Source organism: Dipodomys merriami, unplaced genomic scaffold, assembly GCF_024711535.1.
Source record: "Dipodomys merriami isolate MVZ:Mamm:240054 unplaced genomic scaffold, mDipMer1.0.p SCAF_7, whole genome shotgun sequence".
In the NCBI taxonomy this organism is placed as follows: domain Eukaryota; kingdom Metazoa; phylum Chordata; class Mammalia; order Rodentia; family Heteromyidae; genus Dipodomys; species Dipodomys merriami.
The window spans coordinates 57,787,215-57,811,024 of NW_027206290.1; the positions used below are offsets into that span (position 1 = coordinate 57,787,215).

The following is a 23,810-nucleotide window of genomic DNA, read 5'->3' on the forward strand; positions in this document are numbered from 1 at the left end:
CCCCTGCCTCTCTCCAACCTAGGGCAAATAAGAAAGAGGATAACAAGAGCCCAACTTTCTTAAGCACAGAATGCCTTATTCTTCTAGCCCATGATAGCTGCTTTCCAAATTGAGGTCATAATGAGTCAAGACTCCTCTTCCCCTTTTCATCATGGGGGATAAGTGTTCATATAAATATAGTGCGTATTTACTTAGCAAGTTTCCCTTACATCCATTGTATCTCTTGGTAAAATATAATTCTAATAGGCAGCTCTCACATGTTAAGCTGCTTTGAAAACTGTTTTATGGAATTACTCATACATTAAAACAAGACAGCATAATCCACAGGAGTACTTAGTTCCTTACCTGCCTCTGATTACTTATTTATGAAAACCTCCAAAAGGGACTGGGCATGCACTTAGTGGTAGCACTTGGTAGAGGCTTGCCTACCCTGTATGAAGCCCAGGATTTGAGTATTCAGTGCCACATAAATGGAAAAAAAAAATGGAAGTGCTGCTGTTACCCAACACTCTACCAGTGTTAGCCTTGAGCAAAAGAAGCTTAGGGACCATGCCCAGGCGCCAAGTTGCCCCAGGACAGGCAAAACAAAAAACAAAAACATACAAAAAACAAACAAACATGTTTCTATGTCTTAGTGTTGCAGTGAGGGCTCATACTTAGCACAGTGGCCCACTCATAGCAACTAAATTAATTCATACTAAACACTTATCAAAATGCCCACCTTGTGATGAGTTATTTTTATTATTCTTTATTGTGAAAATACCTTACATGGGCAAGATAATGAGTACATTTCTTATCAAGCATTGTTGCCACCTCCTTTGTTTCCCCTTCCCATCCCTTCCCATCCCCTTCCTCCCCCCACCCAGCCAAAGTTGTAAAGTTCGTTTTCGACATAACGACTTGTACATCTCATTGTTGCAGTGGGTCCACCTGTATCCATATTTAAATGGTTTGTTTTTGCCCTTCCCCTCCACAAATTATACCAACAACAAATACAATGAAAGCAGGGTTTATACCATGGGGGAGGGACATACAAAGCAACAAAGAAATCATCTTATAAATATGTTAGAAACAATTGCAAGAAAGAAAAAAAAAAAACATTTGAATCCTTATCTTGAGGTTCATTTCCCTAACATCACCTTATCTGACCTTTTCTGCTTGACTCAGACATATACTAGTTATTGCAAATACGGGAAACCATAGAACCTATGTTTCTTTGGGCCTGGCTTACTTCACTTAATATAATTTTTTCCAAGTGAGTTCTTAATAAATGGTGGTTATTTGACCACCCTGAATAGCCAGGAAGTTGAAAGGAATGGAAGGGAGCCTTTCTTAGCTAATGCTATTAAGATACTTCCAGCTTCCTCTTTCATCAGTTTTTCTCTCACAACACTTTTTTCTTTTGCCTTTCCTTTTCCTTTTCTTTTTTTTTTTTTTGTGGTTAATAAAAATGGAAACATACTCTGCAAATAGTGAAAAAAAGAAAAAAAAAGGAATGAGGACACATAAAATTTAAGTCTCAAAAGAAACGCTTATTAGAAAATAACCTGGCTCCTGCTTAAAAGTACAAAATTGCCAACACAGAGCTAACAGAAATTTATGGTATTTTCCCAGTGGTTGGTATTTAATTAGCACTCTGCTATTGTCAATTGGCTCTGCTGTCACAAGAATAAATCATTCGCAAGCTATTTTGGAGGCTTGTCCTGTTGCCACCACTATTTCATCAATCTTCCCATCAGCTTTGTCATTACAGATCTCAGCGATTTCTCACCTTTTCAGGAACTCTGCATGAATTTGACCTCGCGAAGTATTTGGCCACTATCATCTCAGCTATTAAATGTCAGATTCAGACATCTCAAACTGTGTGTCAAGACTCTGTATTCTGGCAGCAGTGAACCCATTACCATTTTTTTTTTTTCTCTCTCATAAAGCATGCTCTTTGAGTACCCAAAATCGTATGCTACAACTTCTGTCAAGAATCTAGTTTTATCGTGTGTGCCTACAGAAAGAATGTTTGCCATCAGCTCTATTAATCCAGGGTTTTGATGGTTTGCACCTGCCTAGTATTTAAATAGTGTCTGCTCATCGTTAGTGGATTTAAAAAAAAAAAAAAACGTAGAAGAGAAGGCAAAGAGAAATAGCTAAGCAACCTGTTCCATTAGCATTTTTTAAGGCTTGGCTGTTAAGATCAATGAATCCTTCAAAATGTATTTTCTGCACTGATCAAAAAGGCTCACACTGAGCTTGTGTTATTCCTGCGGAAGAAACAGGGGAAGGCAGGAGGCCAATGGGCCCTTCTGGCCTTTCTGTCAGACTTTACAGTAAACACTCCCCAATCTAAATCATTTTCTACATCCTCTTCACTCTCCCTGCAATATCATTTTTTATTCAGAAAACATTTATTGTGCTCACTATATTCCTGACTTTGCTCAATGCTCTCAGGATATGGAAATAATCCATTTGAGTCCTTGCTCCAATAGAGATGCCACTCCAATTCAGACATAACAACCAATAAACCAATAAGCATGCACATTTCAAGTAGTGATGGATTTTGTGCCAATATAAATAGTGAAGTGATGGAAAGTAAATGAGGGTAGGTCTTCCCTGTATAGGGTACAGGAGGCAGTCACTCTGAAGAGGTGATTTGGAGATGAGACCTGAATAATGAGAAGCTATTTGAGCAGAGCTTCAGGAAGTGCCTTCTTTGTAGGAAAAGCATTAAGCATAAAGGTAATGGGTGGATTCAAATTGTCCTGTGAAGCTAGAGGAAAATGAGCATGGGAAAAGCAGTATGCAGTGCACCCAGAGAAACTTATTTTGGGTAACATGAACTCCTTTCACAATTGAGTAGATCCTGTGGACCTTTGTTGGAACAGTTATTAAATGATTAAAAAATCAAAGGATCAGAAACCATTTGATGGAGGGAAAAGAGGTACAAAGAAACAATGAGTGCTATGGGAATAGGTGTGGTTCTTATAATTACATTAAAACGCTTTCTCACAGTAGGTTCTCATAATGTGAAGCCGCCATGAGCATACACTGTGCTTGTCTGTTTTCCTTTGGAGGTGATAATAAAGGGTTGAACTCATGGCCTGTGCTCACTAAGCAAGCAATTTGAGCCAGATTACAAACAATTTGTGCTTACTTCTTGTAAGCTATTTTCATTGTTTTTCTCTTTTTTTCTTCCATGGATATTGTATGCTTTTTTTATTTTTGCAGAAAGGGTCTTACATTTTTGCCCTCACAGATCTTGGATGGAGGTACACATACCTCTACTTTCTGAGTAGCTGTGATTACAGGTGTGTACCACCATGTCTAGTCCATAAGTACTATTTAATTTTTTTGGTATTCTCACATGATGGGAAATCGTTGTTATTTGCACTGTGAAAAAGTCACAGGAACTGCTGATTACAACTGTGTTTGGGGCTGCAACCATGATGGGAAGAACTATTAAAATTCGCCTTGAAAGTAATTGTAAAGGTTCCCCCAAGGACCACACAGTTGTTGAGTACTGCTCAAATCTCCCAGTCAAGAAAGAAGGAAGAGTATTTGATTTCATGGCCAGCAGAAGCAACTTCAGCCCATGGTTTGTTCTTCCATTTAAATATGGAAACACCAAGCACCTTCCTTGGCTCTTCCCCCTACCCAGTGTTTCTCCAACCCCCAGTTTGCTGGGTACGTCTGCATCAGCTCTCACCCCATGGCTGTGTGATCTTTAATATTGAGGTGTTCTCTTTCATAAATTAAAAGCTTTCCTAGGCATAAGGAGAGGAAAAAAGGGAGGAAAAGGGAGGTAGAAAGGAAGAGATGGAAGACCTGGTAGTAAATCCATATAGTCATAAGTTTTGGGAGACTCTGTTAATTCTATAACCATAGTGCCGGTAATAGGTCTCTTGAAGTGGTTTATGTCCTCTTAGTTCAACTTTGGTAGGTGAAGTAGATATAGAGATAAATTTTAAAAAGCTGAAATAGATACATTTATTTCTTCTAGATTTTCCTGTTTATTTGAATATAGGTCGAATTTTCATATTCCTCTAGTTTTCACTGATATTTGTTGTGATACCCCTTTCCATCCCCTAATTTCATTAGTATGAGTCTTCTCCTTGGCTAAAGGTTATCTATCACACATTTTTTTCAAATATACAAATTTTTGTTTTATCAATTCACTGCATAGGTTTTTTTGCAATAATTATTTCATTGATCTCTTCTCTAATCTTTATTACTACTTTCCATCTGCCAATTTGGGGGTTGGCTTATTCTTGTTTTTCTAGGAGCTTTTTTTTTTATAATACTGATTTGAGATATCTGTTTAGTTTTTGTTGGTCGTGATCACAGCTTTCAACTTTCCTCTTGGCAATGCCTTTTATTGCAACCTAAAAAATATAGTACATTATATATCCATTTTCATTAGATTCCAGGAGCTTTTAAATTTCTCCTGCAATTTCTTCAATGACAACTAGTCACCCAAAACTGAGTTGTTCAGTTTTCAGGATTTTAAACTCTTTCTATATTTTCTTTTACCTTTGAGTCCTAGTTTTACTTATGATCTGATAGAATACAAAGAGTTATTTCAATTTTCTTGTATCTGCTAAGATTTTTATCCTAAAATATGAGCTTTGAGCTGCTGAAAATATGTTGGTCAATACTGGGATGAATAATTCTGTAGATGTCCCTCAAATCCACTGGTCTAAATTTCATCTAATTGTGAGGTTTCTTTGCTGATTTTTTTTTTGTCTGGATGACCTGTCTGTTGGCCTATTAGTATCTCTCAGCATTTATTTTTAATCCCTAATTTTTACCTAGTAGGTGGGTTAAAAGAATAAAAATTAAAATTAGTTAAAAATTAGACAGTAAAAGCTAGTAAGGAAGTAAGGGAAAATATGGAGAATAAAGTGTGAAGACCACAAATAAATACATTACCATTGTGTAGGAACACAGTTCAACTATTTTGGAGAATGTGGCTACTTTTAGAGATACCAAAGGGAAGGAAAAATTAAAAATATTTAGAGGAGGTGGAATAAGCGATGGTAAAATAGTTTGTAAGCGAGAGATAGAAAACGTGAGAAGAAACGGTATTGAAAAATAACAATATAGAAAGGAGATAATAGATTAATTTTTTATTTTTTATACTTTTTTATTGAAAAATGCTGTACAGAGGGGTTACAGTTACATGAGCAAGGTAAAGAGTACATTTCCTATTCAGCATTGTTGCCTCCTCCTTTGTTTTTCCCCTACCATTAACTCAGTAATTCTAGTCAACTCATTTGTTTTTATGCCCTTCTATTATCTTGGAGAGAAGACCTAGTTGCTGAACTCTAGCCAGTGGTTCACTCATTCCTGTGTCCTTCCTTTGTTTCCAGATAGAGACCCAGATGTCAAGTGGCTTCAACCAATGACCAATCTGTGGCTATGTATAGGGGTCTTTAATCAGCTTGTAGCCAAATCCACACACTGGGATTGGTTGGGTATTGGTTCTCAGCAGTAACCAGTTATAGGAAAGTTCACAAAGTTTCACTCTCTTATAATGGGTCTGCGTCAAGTACTGGGCCCTTCAATTAGCCTGCTGAGTAGAAAACTTCCTTTGGGGTTGTATTTGTTTCCAAGTACTAGCCTGTATGGGGGTCCACTGGATTGAACCTGGTTAAGCCTGTTAGCTTGCTGGTTCACTTAATTGGGTGATATGGACAAGGCAGATCTGCCTATGGCAATTCTGGGATCCCTTTTGAATAAGGTTTTCCCTTTGTTATGTTTAGAGTTCAGTCTTTTTCTTTCATGTAGATATTATCTGTCCCTTTAGTAAGGCCCTACCTTAGTTTACTATCTTTTCCATTTCTTCTTATACTCATGTAACACGAGGTTTGTTTTCTGGGCTTTGGATATACAAAAGAGTATGTATGTCAGCCATCTATCATCCTTCTTCTCTCATGAACTTGGGCTTCTCAGTTAAAATCCCAATTGCCATTTATTTGCACTGTGAATTTTCAGGTTTTCTATTCAATATTTAGTCTGACTGTCCTATCCACAAGGGGAAATAATTATAATAACTCTCAGGTAATTTTTTGTGATAACTAAATGAAATATCCAAGTGAGGTGCTTGGACAAAGGTAAGATTTAATACTTCAATATTTATGACATCTTTATATTTATGCATTTCTAGGTCATGAAAGATAAAGCAAAAGTTGGTTTTGCTTTCAAATCCAAATATCTATGCCTATTGTTAGTGGCCGGAAAGTTTTATTTTTAAGGTAGCTAGATGACACATTAGAGTCTTCAAATAGTAATTTTGAAATTTTTTTCAGAATAAGTGCGCAAAGCAGCAGATATAGAGTCTGTTTCTGTCTCTCTCTGTCTCTAGTCCTTTTCATACATATGTGCATATACACATACATGAACATATTCCCAGACAAAACCTCTGCTATACACTGAAAAATGTTTTATGTTTAACTGGATTAAGGATCTAAATCATTGGGCAAACCAACAACTTTTGAATTTCACAGATAAAAATTGACTTCATAGATAAGTACATATGTGTGTGCACTCATGTACACACACGTGCATGTTCCTGAATACAGTGATCATTAATTTTCCTGCTGTAATAACCTCACAGAATTCCTTTAATCACACATTTAATAAATCTAATAACACACTTTCAGAGAATACATTTATCCTCACTCTGCAAAGAAAATCCTTTCTTGACTACTTAAATCACAAAGAGTTCAATTTTCCTTTGCCTTTCTGAACAAAACGTAAGTATTTGGGGGTTCCCTCATTGCTGGCAACCGGCCATTTCCTGTCTCTTCACAAAAGAAGCTTACGGAACTTATAGGGGGGGAAAAAGCAGTTGAAATCCTCTGTAGACATCTAATAACTTATAGAGAAAAGAATGTTTTGATGAGTTAGTGCAAATGAATCAGGAACATATGGATCCCATTTCCCCTGAGTTTAAATTTGTAGAGAGAAAAACTCTTTAGAAAAATGAACTTTGTAGATGTCACTGAACCCAAGGGGAAAACAGATGAGATGATTACTCAACTTAATACATTCCTCAGCTGCCCTGTGCTCAGCTGAAGCACACCCAGGTCATTTGTAGCTCAATTTGGACTGTCAAACACACACACATCAGGCTCTAATTGTTTTCAGAGGAAAATTCTGAACTGTAGAAACTATGAAGGTAGTTAGTATTTTCAGCACTGAATCTTAAAACGGTTTCAACATGTAATACCTTTAAAATGTAATTAAGCAAGTGGTGGTAGATTTTGCAAACCTCTGTGTCACCCGGCTTCATGTCAAGGGGCTCATCCACAGGTAGGTGGGTAGAACAAGCATGATACCAAGTGGAAAATCATCTTGCAACCATGCTAAATGGTGTCTTCATATCCAGGGAGAATTAATTTGCTTCACATGACTGAACACTTTACTCTCAGAAGTTTCTTTCCAGGACCCAATATAATTAGACAAAGCCCAGCATATAGACCTGTTGGCTTTATTATAAATCTGTCCACAGATTTAAATCTGATTACTTAAAGAATGATTCAATTCCATATTGTGATATCGTTCTCTAAGTTATTAAGTGCATCTCTTACATGAAGACAGTGATTACTCTTAGTATGATATTGAACATATACTAAGATTCTTTCTAAAAGAGAGCTTATGGTCTTTAATATGTACATGGAAGGACCACAAAAAGCTGACTAGTGATTTCCAGGAATAGGTAACTGATCTGGAAACCTGTTATTTTGATAGCATCTGGCTCAAGTATTTGTCAATTCATATCAGAGTACCTTTCCACACTGAAAATAATGAGCGTGAGCTTTGGCCTTACTGTATTTTACCTGGAAAAGATCCTTGAAAACAACTGGCATGATCATTCTCAACAAGTTGGTAGAGAATTTATTTTAAATACAAGAAATTATCTTCCCAAATATTATGATACAGTGGCTTCAAGGTATGGCCCACTATTTAGTAATTTCTCCCTTGTGACTTTCACCTTATTTACAGATGAGGAATAGGTCCAGAACAGTTGTAACCTCTCTCAGAATCTCCTTATTACCAAGCCAGTAGCTCACCAATAAGCCTAGCAACTGCTGGGCTGCTAGTATAGTACTTCAAGATGTAATACTACAGGGAAAAGAGCCCACTGTAAGATCTACTGGTTAGAAACAGCCAATGTTTATTGCAAAATGAATTCAGCAGAGTTATTTTATGTCATATTCAGATTTTAAAGCCAACCTGGGCAAAATTTTTCTTATGGGTCTTTTAAGAAGTCACTATGGTGAAAACTAAACTGATATGTCATGTCTCAAGAAGTCTAGTAAATTCAGCTTTAGGACAGATTGCTAATGAATTTCATAAGCCATCATTGAGTTAAAGATAAAGTTAACCCCTTATATTTAGGAACAATGTAGAAACAACAAAACTCTTTGCCTGATAGAATCACATCAGTGAATAAGAAGCTTAAAAACGAAACAACTGGAACCAACTGGTATACAAATGAATTTATATTACTTGTCTCATTCAAACATTTATTGTGGAAAATAAACTGCATCACCTAAACTCACCTTTCATTTATCTGTCACTTTATATAACAGAGAAAAATACTTATCACCTTTTCTCCACTAAGCATCACAGATCTGAGTGCCCAGTAGATGACAAACCAGATGGTGACAATCCTTGCTAAAAATCATGTGTAAGGGCAGGGAAGAGTGGTAAAGTGGTTGTCTTGCATGCATGAGGTCCGGGGCACCACATAAGCAGAAAAAAAGCCAGAAGTGGCGCTGTGGCTCAAGTGGTAGGGGGCTAGCCTGAGCTGAAGTTCTGAGGGACAGCGCCCAGGCCCAGAGTTCAGTACCATGACAGACAAAAAAAAAAAAAAAAAAAAAAAAAGATAATCATGTTTAAAGTTGATGTTTTGGGCTCCTTTTGTTTGCCTGCATTCTTTAAACTTGTAATCACACATGTGAATATTTTGTTCTGACCAGGTTTTAGTAAGCTGGATTTATAACTATGAATCCTTCAATATTCCCTGTTTTTATTTTTATGTTCAAAAGGAATATTCTCTTCACTAACAGATTCTTGGTTATGGACTTCCAAATGGGTCCATAAAAAGAAATGAAGGTGCTCCTGTCAGATGGAGAGGGAGTGTGTTAGAAAGTGCTTCTGAAACCAAGCTCTCAGTGACATCCTCAAATACGGTAAGCCTATAGGTCCACGCTTGTGAAATTTTCCTGGAATGTTTGCTGTTGTGCTCAAGAGACCAAAGGGGCAATCATTCGGCCAGATATATTTCTTGGTGTAGAAAGAAGGAATGTTTTTGTGACTTCCTCAAGTCTGTTCTTCATAGGAATCACTTCTTTGCCCAGATGTGATTGAAATACCTCCAGCTTTGCCCACAGTTTCTTCCTAAAAGATTCCTGACTAAGAATACTGTCTATCAAAGATAAATCATTTCATTTTTTTTTCTATAATTGGAAAGTGCCTTTAAAGAAAAAAATCTCTTCCAGGTGAGATCTATGGTAGTAACAAATATGTTGATGATTTTTCTTCAAGCAGAACAGCATGATCCTTAAGGTACAGGATAAGGAAATGGTTGTTCTCTCCCTACCTAGAAGTAGCAAGGACACATGCTTCCAAAAACTCAGAAAAGTGACTGCTAAGAATGTCCTTCGCCAGGAGCTCTTCATGTTGTTTCTATATGTGTCTGATATAGACCCAGCCACATGTTCAGAGGTTTATTTTATATTTATAAAAATATCACATCATTTGGATAATTACTGCATCTAATTTCATGGGGAGCTTTAGAAATTGGCTATTTCAAAACTACCATATAATCCAGATCATGTGTAGGAAATAAATGTGATACCCTCCTCTCCTACACTTAAATAGGTCAAGGTTGCTAATATTAACTCCAAAGATACAACCATCTGGGAGCTGTTGACCACCTTTAAGGCATACTCACAGCAAGGGTAAGTATCTCTGGATGTTACCTGAGTGTGCTTGGAAAATTAAGAGTGCAGTTTCTCTTGGTCAGATCATGCTATGATGTGATGACACAGACACAGACAAAGATATGAATATTGACAAATCACTGACCTTCTTCAGAAGATATCTATGGTATATAGCTATAGTATATAGCTATCCTCCTGAAACTGGAAAGGATATGACCCATATTCCCTATTTTATAGATGGCAAAACAGTCCAGACAGGTTGGAGCTGAATTCCAAAGCTATTTAAGAAAGAAGAGGAATATGACTAGAACTCATTTTTTACACTTTAGATCTAATCTAGTTTGTACATCAGACTTCATCTTTTGAATAAGATAAACCAATGGTGGATATATAAATCTCACTCTACTCTTCCCACTTCTAAGGGGCACCATTTCCATGGTGGAGCATGGAAGAGTATCTGAGCTTCTTTCATATCAGTATTCTTTTTTTTACATATATATGTGTATACACACACACACACACACACACACACACACACACACACACACATACACATACGTGTGTTAGAGTTTGAGCTCTGGACCTTATACGTACTAGGCAGGTGCTCTTCCACACTTGCTTTTCCATTTTCTTTCTTTCTTTCTTTCTTTCTTTCTTTCTTTCTTTCTTTCTTTCTTTCTTTCTTTCTTTCTTTCTTTCTCTCTCTCTCTCTTTCTTTTCTTTCTTTCTTTCTTTCTTTCTTTCTTTCTTTCTTTCTTCTCTCTCTTTCTTTCTTTCTTTCTTTCTTTCTTTCTTTCTTTCTTTCTTTCTTTCTTTCTTTCTTTCTTTCTTTCTTTCTTTCTTTCTTTCTTTCTTTCTTTCTTTCTTTTTGTGAAAATACCATACATAGGAGTTACAATTACATGGGCAAGATAACAAGTGCATTTCATATCAAGCATTGTTGCCTGGTCTTTGTTTCCCCTTCCCATTCCTTCTCATACTCTCTCCCTCCCCCCACCCGATCCTCCCCCCACCCCCCACCAAAGTTGTAAAGTTCGTTTTTCGATATAACGACGTGTAAATCTCATTGTTGCAATGGGTCCACCTGTATCTCTATTAAACAATTTCTTTTTTCCCTTCCCTTCCACAAATTATACCAACATCAAATAGAGTGAAAGCAGGGGCTATACTGTGGGGGAGGGACATACAAAGCAACAAAGAAATCATCTTATAAATACGTTAGAAACAACTGCATGAAAGAAAAAAAAAAAACAAAAAAACCATTTGAATACTTATCTTGGGGTTTATTCCCCTAACATCAGCTTATCTGACCTTTTCTGCTTGACTCAGACATATACTAGTTATTGCAAATAAGAGAAACCATGGGACTTATGTTTCTTTGGGCCTGGCTTACTTCACTTAATGTAATATAATCATTTCCAAGTCTTTCCATTTCCTAACAAATGGGGCAATGCTATTCTTTTGATGGAGGCATAGAATTCCATTGTGTATATATACCACATTTTCTTAATCCATTCATCTACTGAGGGGCATCTGGGTTGGTTCCATATCTTAGCTAAGGTAAATAATGCTGCAATAAACATAGTCATGCTGGTAGCTTTAGTGTGGTCTTGTATGTAACCATTTGGGTAAATGCCCAAAAGTGGGATTGCTGGGTCATAGGGGAGCTCTATGTGGAGTCTTTTGAGGAACCTCCATAGTGCTTTCGAAAGTGGTTGAACAAGTTTACACTCCCACCAACAATGCAGTAAGGTTCCTTTCTGTCAACATCTCCTCCAGCATCTGTTGTTATTAGAGTTCTTGATTATAGCTATTCTAACTGGGGTGAGGTGGTATCTCAATGTTATTTTGATTAGCATTTCTTTTATGGCTAGAGAGGTTGAACATTTCTTCATGTGTCTATTGGCTATCCTTCTTTCCTCTTCAGAGATGTTAAGTCTTTAGCCCACTTATTTATTGGGCAGTTGTTTCTTTGAAGATTTGTTTTTGGGGGATTTAATTTGATCTTGTATTTAAAGAATCCCATGGACTCTGCTCCCAAATTACTCAAGGTGATTCAAAACTTTGGCAAAGTAGCAGGATGTAAAATTAACCCTCAAAAATCAATGGCTTTTCTGTATGCCAACAATGAGAAAAGTGTGGCTGATATCAGGAAAGCAACTCCATTCGGAATAGCCCCACAAAAAATAAAATACCTAGGAATTCAGTTAACCAAAGAAGTGAAGGACCTCTATGATGAAAACTTTAAAAACCTGAAAAAGGAAATCCAAACAGAACTTGGAAAGTGGCAAAAACTCCCATACTCCTGGATTGGAAAGATCAACATCGTGAAAATGGCAATACTTCCCAAGGCTATCTACAAATTCAATGTGATGCCTATCAATATTCCAACCTCATTCTTCAAGGAAATAGAAGAGGCAATCCAAAAATTCATATGGAACAATAAAAGACCCCGAATAGCAAAAATGATCCTCAACAGAAAGAACAGTGCTGGAGGAATATCAATATCAAATTTCAAACTTTACTATAAAGCCATAGTAATCAAAACAGCTTGGTACTGGCACAAGAACGTCAGACCCCAGGAACAAAGGAATAGAATTGAAATCCCAGAAATGAACCTACAGACCTATAGCCATCTAATCTTCAATAAGGGAGCTAAAAAAATAGAATGGAAGAAAGACAGCCTCTTCAGTAAATGGTGCTGGCAAAATTGGTTAACCACTTGTAGAAAACTAAAGCTAGATCCTTACATATCACCCTACACCAGAATCAACTCCAAATGTATCAAAGACCTCGGAGTCAGAGCAAACACTCTGAAAATAGGAGAATCCCTAGGTCTCCCTGGCACAGGCCAAAATTTTCTTAATAGAGACCCAGAAACACAACAAATCAAAGAAAGGTTGGACAAATGGGATTGCATGAAATTGCAGCACTTCTGCATGGCAAAGGACATAGCTAGCAAGATCAATAGAAAGCCCACGGATTGGGAGGTCTTCACTAGCCATACAACGGACAAGGGTCTCCTATCTAAAATATACTTGGAACTCAAAAAATTAAATCCCCCATATCAGTATTCTTATGCATATGATACTGCAAGCTGTCCCATTACCTTATGGATTTCATCAGCAAATCTCTCAAAGGGAGTGCAGGGAAGATGAGTCAAGCAGAAAAGGTCAGATAAGGTGATATTAGGAAAATGAACCCTAAGATATGTATTTTAAATGTTTTTTTCTTTCATGCATTTGTTTCTAACGCAATTATAACATTATTTCTTTGTTGCTTTGTATGTCCCTCCCCCACAGTATAACCCCTGCTTTCACTGTATTTGATGTTGGTATAATTTGTGGAGGGGAAGGGGAAAAACAAGTTGTTTAAATAAGGATACAGGTGGACCTGTTGCAACAATGAGAAATACAAGTTGTAATGTCAAAAACGAACTTTACAACTTGGGGGCGGGGAGGATTGGGGGGGAGGGAGGATGGAAAGGGATGGGAAGGGTAAACAAAGGAGGAGGCTGCAATGATTGATAAGAAATGTACTCACTATCTTGCCTATGTAATTGTAACCCCTCTGCACAGTATTTTCACAATAAAAAAAATTAAAAAAAATCTCTCAAAGGGAGGACCTTCTCTTTTGAATACAATACCAAACCTGGACATGTCATGTGAGTAAATCTCCTCTTCTCTTTTTCAAAGCTGTATATTAAAGTTCAATTATAGGACATGTCTACTTTAACTGTCTCATGGTTCCTTATTGTCTCTACTCAGTACTGACTTCAATTAAAATCTCTTTTTTGACCTCTAAGAAGCAAGGTATAGCTATCAGAAAGTATTTGTTAATTAACAGCATTTGGTTTGGCTCTCATATAAAAGTCTTAAGAGATGCAACTTGTAAAAACTCTGACTTGGAAAAAATTATATTAAGTGAAGTAAGCCAGATCCAAAGAAACATAGATCCCCTGGTTTCTCTTATTTCCAGTAACTAGTATATGTCTAGGATAATCTTACCAGACAAGCAGAAAATGTCAAAAGCTATATACTTATGACCATATAAGATGAAGCTAAGCAATATGAGCCTCAAGATATAGACACAAGAATTTTTTCTTTGTTGCTGTTGTTTTTAATGTACTATGTGATTTTTTTTCTTTCTTTGGTATAACCCCTGTTTTCTCAATGTATTTGATTCTGGTGCCCTGCATCTTGTATATACATTTTTCTAATTTGGGGAGGGGAAGAGAAATAAAATGCTGAAACAAGCATATAGGCTGACCCATTGTAACAATGAGATGTACAAGACACTATGTTGAAAACAAACTTTAAAAGTTTGGGAGGTGGGGAGGGAAGGGATGGTAGGGGAAAAACAAAGGAGGGGGTAACAATGCTCCATAGCAAATGTACTCATTACTTTACCCATGTAACTGTATGTAACCCCTCTATATAATATCTTTACAATAATAATATTTTTAAAAACTCTCTATCTTAGTAATGAGTACAGTGCCATTTAAATAATTTTCAAGTGCAATATATTTGAAGGACACTGAGTATTCCATCAAAAACAGCAGCTGACTGAAAGAAAAGGGACAAAGAAAGTCTTGGAAGTGTGTAGGTGGAACAGGAATGGGAGGGGAAGGGTAGAAGGAAGGGAGGTGAACACAATCAATGCATTATCTATATGTTGAAAAGTATTATTATTTCCATTACTTTCTACAATCATATGTGTTAATAATATTAAATAACTATTAAAATAATTTAATAGGGGGGAGTGTAGTTATGGAGGTGGGAGGGAAGGGATGGTAGGGGAAAACAAAGGAGGAGGCAACAATGCTTGAAAGAAATGTACTCATTACCTTGCTCATGTAACTGTAACCCCTCTCTACAGTATTCTCACAATAAAAAAACTTAAATAATTTAATAGCAGTAGTTTGATGTAGCCAGGGTATCTTGAAAGACAATGCATAATTATAACATGTACTTGTGGGCAAAAAAATCCTCTGATGATTGCCAGTCTTTCTGTTTATCTAGTTGAGAATCATTACCTTGTGTTTTTATACGCAGTGAAAGGTAACTATCCCATTTGCTAAATTTACTACATGTCCTCAATTTTGCCTGATCATGGAGGCCCACATACTGGATTTCAGTACCCAATCAGCTAGTCAATAATCTCTGACAGCTTCAGCAAATTATCTCCCAAAAGTAGGACCCTCTGTGGATGTTAAGGAGGATAGCATTTGGGAGCTCTTCGCCTCAGACCTCTTAGCTTCACTGTTCTTTGTTTTCAAATCCAAGCAAGAAAATTCCAGTGTAAGATGCTAACCAACCAGTCTGGGGCACTGTGCCCCTATATGGCTGTCTGGATTAGGTGCTCAATTCTGCAAAGATCACTACTGGCCACAGAAATAGGCTTGTAGTAGAACATGAAAGTGCCAACTATTTACCTTCAGAAATGTCCTTCACCTTGAATTTACCTAAACTGTAAAATGAAAGACAAAAATGTCTACCTTGAAGGGAATATACTGACTATGTAAGAGCATGTTGTATAAAGCCAAGCACAGGCTCTAAAACAGCATCAGCAGGAGCCAGATTAAATATTTTCCATTCCCTGGTTAGTTCTTTTCTGTCTAGAAGCTTCAGATTCATACATGATTCTATTTCACCCATTTAAATAGAATGCCCTCCCAACATAGTAATTCTTTAAGTGTTCTCTCTAGAATATACTGGACTCTATTCTGTTTATCTGAAAGTAATGGGGCTGCAAAGGACACAAGGCTGGGTTAAAGAGGGCCAGCAGAAGATGATGTGTGCCCATCACATGGAAGTATAGAAGAGCGTGAGTTGTTCTAATGTACAGAGGGCTATAGGTTGGTGTGACTAGAGTACCTTGGAGTCTTGATATCTAGACATTCCCTACTTGTAGAGTAAAAAACAATTAGGGCTAGAAGAGCTCTCCACAAAGAATAAAAATAGTGAAGAGGATGGTTGGCCTGAAAGTTTCTGATCCAAGTCCTTTCTCTGCTAGGCACACTGGCTAACAAATGTTCACTGAAGCAGCAAAAGTATAGTATGGCATCTATTGTGGCTCTTGTTGAGAAGAAAAGGGAGGTTTGAAAACATGTAGGAAAATCAAAATAGTTTAATTTCTACCTCTAAGACTTCAGGCATGTGTATTAAGGGTAGATGCTAAGGCAGTATAATGCTGCAAGTGTAAGTGGAGTCATCCTCTCAGAAGCTCTTACATCAAACAATCCCACCAGAGGTAAGAAGAACCTTTGGGGCCTGGTTTTCCTGCTAACCATGAGAGAATTTAGAATAAAATGAGAAAGAGATAAAATTATTTCAGATTATCAATATATCTGCTTCTGACAAATCTCAGCACAGTAGTTTGAGAGTGGGGAGGTATTATGTGTGTACGTAAAGAAAGTGGGAGGGAGTAGGGAGGAAAAGCTAGAGGGAGGAAGGAAAGAAAGGAAGAAGTAAAGGAGGGAAGGAGGGAGAAAGGAAGAAGGAAGGAAGAAAAGAGGATGAAATGGGGAAGGAAAACATAAAATGTTTGCAAGTCACCAGAGATCTTGAAGAGTAAAAGCAACTTGGCATATCTGCAGGTTCTGGGAATAATTTTCCTCAATTATGTCACAGCCTATGAGCATCATGACATTTACCTAAAGATCCTGCTTGGGCTAGTCACTGGATACATTTGTAGAGTGGCATATTGGGATGATGATGATGATGATGATGATGATGATGATGATGATGATGATGACAATCACATTCCAGCACAGGATGTGAATATTTCAAAGATGGGGTTTATTTGTCCAAATGCATATTATTTCAACCTTAGGTTGCAGCATGAAGTAAAGCCTGCACAGATACTCAATGAGGAGTGTGGGCATAAAAAGACATTGCTAAAGGAGGACACTGAGTATTTCATTAGGTCTCTGATTGCTAGCCATGCCTTGCATTGAGTAATTGGAAGAAAATAACATTTTTCTTTGTTTATTTCTATAAATAACTGTCCAAAGGAACTGAAACTTGGTGTGGCGGGTATAATTTTCCCATCACAAATGTAAGCATCATTTCACATTTTATTTAAATCCCCTTGTTAAGAGCCATAAAAATCTTAAAAAGTTTCATGTCAGTGACATAGGGCTGGACCCAAATGTTTTTTTTTTCTGATCCATAATATGATCTAGAAACAAAAGTGACAAATGAGTTTTTAACACAGCATATGTTCAAAGGCGTCTGCCAAGAAGGGGAAAAAATAGTCTTGGTATCAGATGCTAAAGTGCAATGACTCCTTTCAGGTCCATAATGAGAAAACAAGTGACCATGTCCTCCACCTTGTTAAATTAGCACAAAAGCCATGCTCAGGAGGATGATTGTGCATTTCTTCAGTGGGTCTCTAATTCTCTTTGCTGCGCAAAGGAACCTGTTCAGCTTTCTAATAATGTGTGGGTTATGTATCTGAATGTTGGAAGGCAGCAGAGGGTGACAGGGCTAAACATGACTGTGGATTAGAAAGCATTGTCTTTATTTGCAAAGGACACCCATGATGACCCCAAGCCAGTGTAGATCTTAGGCTACTGCTGATTAACTCTGAGGTCTAGATGACACTGAGTAAGGACTGCGAGCTCAGCTAGAAGTGAACCATGGATATGGAGATTTTCAAACTGATACTACCACGTACACACAACATATCAGCATACTCAGACACATCTGAAAGAATTCTACTTAAAGGGACAAACAGCAATTGCACAGGTTCTGTTTCCCTCAGAAGACATAAACAATTCAAATGGCAAATAGATATTTAACATGTTGAACAACAATCTGTTTATGCACAAAAAAAAAAAACAACCAAAAAACACAGTTTAAAAAAATCATTTGAGCCAGGCGCCAGAGGCTCATGCCTGTAATCCTAGCTACTCAGGAGGCTGAGATCTGAGGATTGAAGTTCAAAGGCATCTTGGGCAGGAAAGTCTGTGAGACTCTTATCTCCAATTAACCGCTAGAAAACTGGAAGTGGCGCTGTGGCCAAGTGGTAGAGTGCTAGCCTTGAGCTGAGAAGCTCAGGGACAGCACCCAGGCCCAGAGTTAAAGCCCCACAACTGAAAAAAAAAATCATATGATAGGCAGAAACCTAAATTCTAAACACAGTAAAAGAAAATTCATTTTTTTCTCCTCCACAAGAAAACATTGACGAGTATTGGAAATGCAGAGTTGGGAGTTCCCCCCACCTAGTGATTCTCAAATCTAGGTAGGTACACATGAAGTTCCCTATATACCAGAATATTACAATCCATGTGTTGGGGAGAGAGGTGCCGGTAAGATTGGAAGTTAGGAAATTCTCATAGATAACTGAATGGGGAAGATTCAGTGCCCCCACAGGCTGCAGAGATGAAACTAAGGTTAGGCTCTAGCTAAAATGCGGTCTCCTATCTGCTTGACTGCACATAGGGTTCACAGCAGCCTCACTGAACGCTAAGCATCTGTCTGTCTGCTACTTTATAACTAGGAAGGGGAGGTGGGGAAAGGGCTTCAGTTTTCCTTCATGAGACTGCATGTAGGACCCACAGGTTCCCACATTTCAGTTTCCTGGAAATCTACTGATCTTTCAGCTCACAGTATTCATACACAGGTGCCTTAAGTCCTAAGAAGACTTAACATGCATGGAAGACTTAACAGACATGTTGTACATTGTACGATGCCTGTTCCTTTGGGGAATTTTAAATACTGAGTATGTCCTCAATAACTTATAAATGCATTCTAGTACCAGGCCATTGGTAGCTTTGAAAGGTCAAAGGCATTCTGTTCTGCTTTCTATAAGAAAAATAAATTAAAAATATGTATATTGCTCTGGAGATCAATAGCCAAATTCCTTATGAGTCCCTGGAGTAGGACCATAGAACAGGCATTGTAAAAAAAAATCATTTCTTGGGCCAACTTCCAGATATGAATAGGGTAGCTGTGGAGTGGAGAAAATCAATGTATTTGTGAAATGATATTTTTAGATTGCATGAAAAATGAGGAATGCATGAAACTGTGTATGATAACATGAAGCAGCCACCCCAAGTTAGAAGTCTGGGCCACATTTCCACTGTTCATTTCCGTAACAGCCCCTTGTTTTGCTTGTCTGTTTTTATAATAAAGTAGAAGATAAAACTTGATTTTCCTAGTCAGTCTCAATGATTCCAAGGCAGGGTATGGAAGCGTCTGTCCACACTGGCTGGCAGTGAATTGCAAAACTATAGAGAAACGAATCAACGATTGTGTTGGGGTAATAAAATGTGTCTACTACTAATAGTATAGGAAACAAAGGATAAGTAAATGGTGCAATGTGAACACTCACTATTATATGACATTATTTGTGGTGTGTGGAAGTTAAACATCATTGAATCATATACTGTGCATCATTAAATCATATACTATCTTAGCTAAGAGAACTATGGACATTAATGGAAGACGTATAGCATGTTAATTTTACATATTTCAAAAGGAAAACTTTAAGGATCTGATTAAGTTAGAGTCCAAGAACATACAACATTACCCACCAAACTCAATGCTGGCCTTCACTCAAACACAAATTATTGACTCATAAATGGACAGTCATGATAAAATCATGTGTAAACTGGTGAATAGCTTTAGGGAATAATGCACAAAATATTAATATTATTGTAACTAATATTAATAATAATATAAATATGGAGTGAGAGGGAGAGAAGTAGAGGGAGAGGGAAAGAAGGAGAGAACAAGAGAGGGAGAAGGAAAGACACACAAAGAAAGAGAGAGATTATTGTTTTGTATAGTTAGGGATTCCAGGATCCTTAAGAGACCTTGATGTAGATCAGTTTCTTAAACTACAAGACACACATACATACACACACACACACACACACACACACACACACATACACTATACATATATATATATATATATATCTAATTTATATATATTCTTCTTTAAGCTGGCTTAAAGAATATATTATATCCTTATTTATATGTATACACATACACAGACATATATTCCTATTCATTTCAAGTAATATCAAAGTAAACCTCCACCTAAATTAATGTTGTGATGAACTACTCAATTTCACCATTACTGTCTTTGTCTCTTTTATATTGAACTTTGAGCTCAAATAGCCAGCATGTCTTTTTGAAATCTTCATTGTATAAATAGAATCATAAGAGACATAACTAGAAGTAGCATAATTCTTATTTTCTTTTTTATGTGAACATGCTTCTACAACAGTTTTCCTCTTCGTGTCAATGCACCAACATTTACCCCGGATACAGTTTGAAAACACTCAGTTTTTTTTTTTGGTGCTTTTTTTTGTCATATGCCATATCAGGTTCACTTTAACAACAGTATCACTACTAGTATCTGATACTCAATTTTCCTATTCTAAACATATGAAAGAATTGTGTTTTCTTGTCTCCTGGAACAATGTCTTTGGGTACCTTTCTCTGAAAAAGGAAATATAACGGGTTTCGACAAAAGAACTGCATTTCCCTGTCATACAATAAATGATATTTTATATGGCAGATCTGACTAATCCAGTGTCCTCTGTAGACTCAGATAGATAATCTTGTGAATGACAAATCTTTGCTCTTTTATGACACTGAGCCTAGAGGGTTCTTTATTACTGCAGTATAATCTAGTCTGTGCATACGGGAAAAAATGTCCACATATTGTTAGCCCTGTTTTAAAGCATATCTCAAACTCCATGGTTGCCACTGCCTTTTCTTCAATCATTGTATCCCCAAGCATCCATCTATTGCTTGGACCTACTTCAGGAGCTTCATACTTTCTTTTCCTAGTTTGGTCATTTTCTGAAAGAGCTAGACTTGATTTTTTTTTGGGGGGGTGGTGGCTGGTCTGGGGCTTGAACTCTGGGTCTGGACTCCATCTCTGTGCTTCTTTTGCTCAAGAAATGAGCTCTACCACTTGAGCCACAATGCCACTTTCAGATTTTTTGACTAGTTTACTGGAGTTGAGGTTCCTGCCTTTGAACCTAGTCCTCAGATCCCAGCCTCCTGAGCAGCTAGGATTACAGGCATGACCCACTGGCACCCGGCTCAGACTTGTTTTTTAAAAGTGATAAAGATTATGTTACTCCCCTTCTTAAAATCTTCCAAACAATTTTTCTATCTATGAACCTCAAAATCCTATTATCTAGCTTCAACCCATCTCCAAATTTGTCTTCTGCCATTATTATTTTAAATCCCCAGCACAGTGGTTCTTTTACCAACACTTGCAAACAGTAAGCCCATTCTCCCTCTGGGTTTCTTTCTTTCTTTTTCTCTTGTTTCTCCCTCCGTTTGAATGTTTTACTTCACGACCTTGGTATGGTTTTGGCTTACTCCTTCCCATTGTACAAATGTTTCTCCCAAGATTATGTCCTCAGAGGAGATTCTGTATTTTCTAAAACCACATCCTCCAACAACTCACTATATAATTATCATGTTTTATTTTGTAAATCATTCTTTGAAGTTTATTTGTTTATTTAATTCACTTTCCTCTACTTAGACCATGGATGTCATACGGCGGGGATTGTTTGTTTTACAGTGCTCTCTCTCCTTGGTATATAAAAAGAAGTGTCTGGTCTTTGGGATGATTCAATAAATATTTATCAAACAAGCAAATGAATGAATAAATAGCTGAAATAATCAAGATGTCAAAACAATATTTCAATGAAGAGACAATTGAACTAGAGGCAATATCCCTTTGTAAATCCTTCACCTCATCTATTTTAAAAGAACAAAAATACACTGCTAGATAATCAGTTTGTACAGCTTCCATCTACGGAGTACTACTTATAATTCATTTATTCAGTAAAATCTGATGTGTTCAAATTAACTCGTTCAAACTAGTCAGTGCATATGGAAACAAGGTGTCCTGTAAAAGGAAATCAGTATAGGATATGTGTAAAGTCAAAATAACTAACCTATGTTTTCCCATCCACATTACCTAGAATTTCTACAAGGGATCCAAGAACTGTGCAAGAATGGATATATAATCAAAGGACTGGACTCAAAGGAAAAGCAAGTGAATTAAGTAGCAAACATCAGAATAAAAACAACATCTATAGAAAGCAACCTTTGAAAGAGCCCATTACTGGAATTTGTCAATGAGCTGTAAATATTACTTATATGTTTTCTTTTCATCATCACTTTCCTATAAGAAGTATCTATAACATACCACGACAGTACATATGAACTTCCTTCAGTGGTAATACTCTTGGGTTATGACTCAGTGAAAATTATGGAAATGTGCTAATATATTTGTCTCTCAACTTCCTCTCATGAAACATGTCCCTCTTTGGCAAAGATGGTACAGGTAAGGAACATTTTCTATGACCAAAAGATATATTGAAGAAAACTAGCTTTTAAAACTGTTCAAATTCTTCCTGGATTCAGTGGCATTCCACATTGGAAAGTCTGCTTCATCATGAGAACTGACTCAACCACTTGTCTTGCACCTCCCAATCTTCAATGTGTCATTAACCTTTTGACACTGGATGAAGATGTGAACAACAATACTTACGTTAGATTTGTTGTAAGGTTGTTGTAATAATGAAAATAATTTGTGTTCAGGGCATATTTTGCAGGCTAGCTAATTTATTTTGCTTTTTTGAGGTAATTTGTCTTCTAAAATGAAGTTATCACATTCATATATTTCAAAGTAAGATAGGGAGAAAGCAACAAGCATCAAAATGGATATAGCTGGCCATGCTGTCTTACTTTCATATATCTGATCAAGAAATGTTGACATTGCCATCATTAAAAATGACACTTTGTTTTATAATAGTGGGCTTTGAAATCAGGGTTCATGCTCTATCACTTGAGCCATACTACCAGCCCTGCTGTTTCTTTAGACACATTAAGAAACCAAGAGTTACTTCTTAGACATTCTGATAGGCATTTTCCATACCCACACATTTCTGAATAATCCATCTCCTATCCAAACAGCAAACTACATTCACAGTCCATCAGGAAACTAAGTTCTCACAACCCTTATGCTACTATCTGAGGCTACAAAATTGAAAGAAAAATCTTCAAGTGTGTGCACTGCCTGAAATCCATTTGCAATAATATGTAAATTGACAAACTTCTGAAACCTAAAGCTCCATCCAAATCTCTAGTTGTTCTGTTGCTTTGTTTACTAGAGTAGTCCTCCTGTTTATCATTGAATATATCCTGAGAGAATCGGAATCACAGAAAATATTCTGACAGAAACTTACAGTTTCACACACACACATACACACACACAAATTCTCTGGTCATACTGATATAGTTAAAAATTAGCCAAGTCCATGACAATCTCACACAAATAACTTTAGTGATTCATTATAGATGAAGGCAGTATAGGATATCAAAATTTACTTTATACCAAGAATTCCCTGCCAACAAAGACAACTCATTTCTTTAAGGAAAACAGCCAGATTGAACCATTATTCTTCATGAAATACATTATTCTCCTGAATAGAACCACATGATGCAAAAATATAAAAATGAAATTATGGTGAATGTGATTACTTTTCTCATCTTAACCACAAACTGATCAATATAATTACTTCATTTGGGAAAATATGCAATCACCTATGTAACTGAAATGAGAAATAGCGAGTTACCATTGGCTTAATGAGTAGTGTAGCAGACAGTAATGAAATTTGTGTATTGTTTTTCTAAAATGAAGATCACAAATTGTATGATCTAGAATGCCATAGACCATGCTGGTCCTCTTACCTCCTGGTGATTCTTGGCCAGCCATTCCTTAATGGTACCAAGGGCAATAACTGCAGCAGGCTCATTTGGAAAACCTACATGAGGAGCAGAATAAAATAAATGAACAAACAATGAAGTCAATACAGAG

At 36.9% G+C, this 23,810-nt stretch overlaps 1 protein-coding gene across 4 annotated transcripts in view; it reads right to left on the minus strand.

Moving 5' to 3' along the window:
• Macrod2 (mono-ADP ribosylhydrolase 2) overlaps positions 1–23,810 on the minus strand; it is a 1,801,573-nt gene that overhangs the window by 495,956 nt on the left and 1,281,807 nt on the right. For all 4 annotated transcript variants that reach the window (XM_070006718.1, XM_070006720.1, XM_070006719.1 and 1 more), the window contains exon 8: positions 23,684–23,757. In XM_070006718.1, the coding sequence (XP_069862819.1) occupies positions 23,684–23,757 (74 nt within the window). The remainder of the gene's footprint in view (positions 1–23,683; positions 23,758–23,810) is intronic.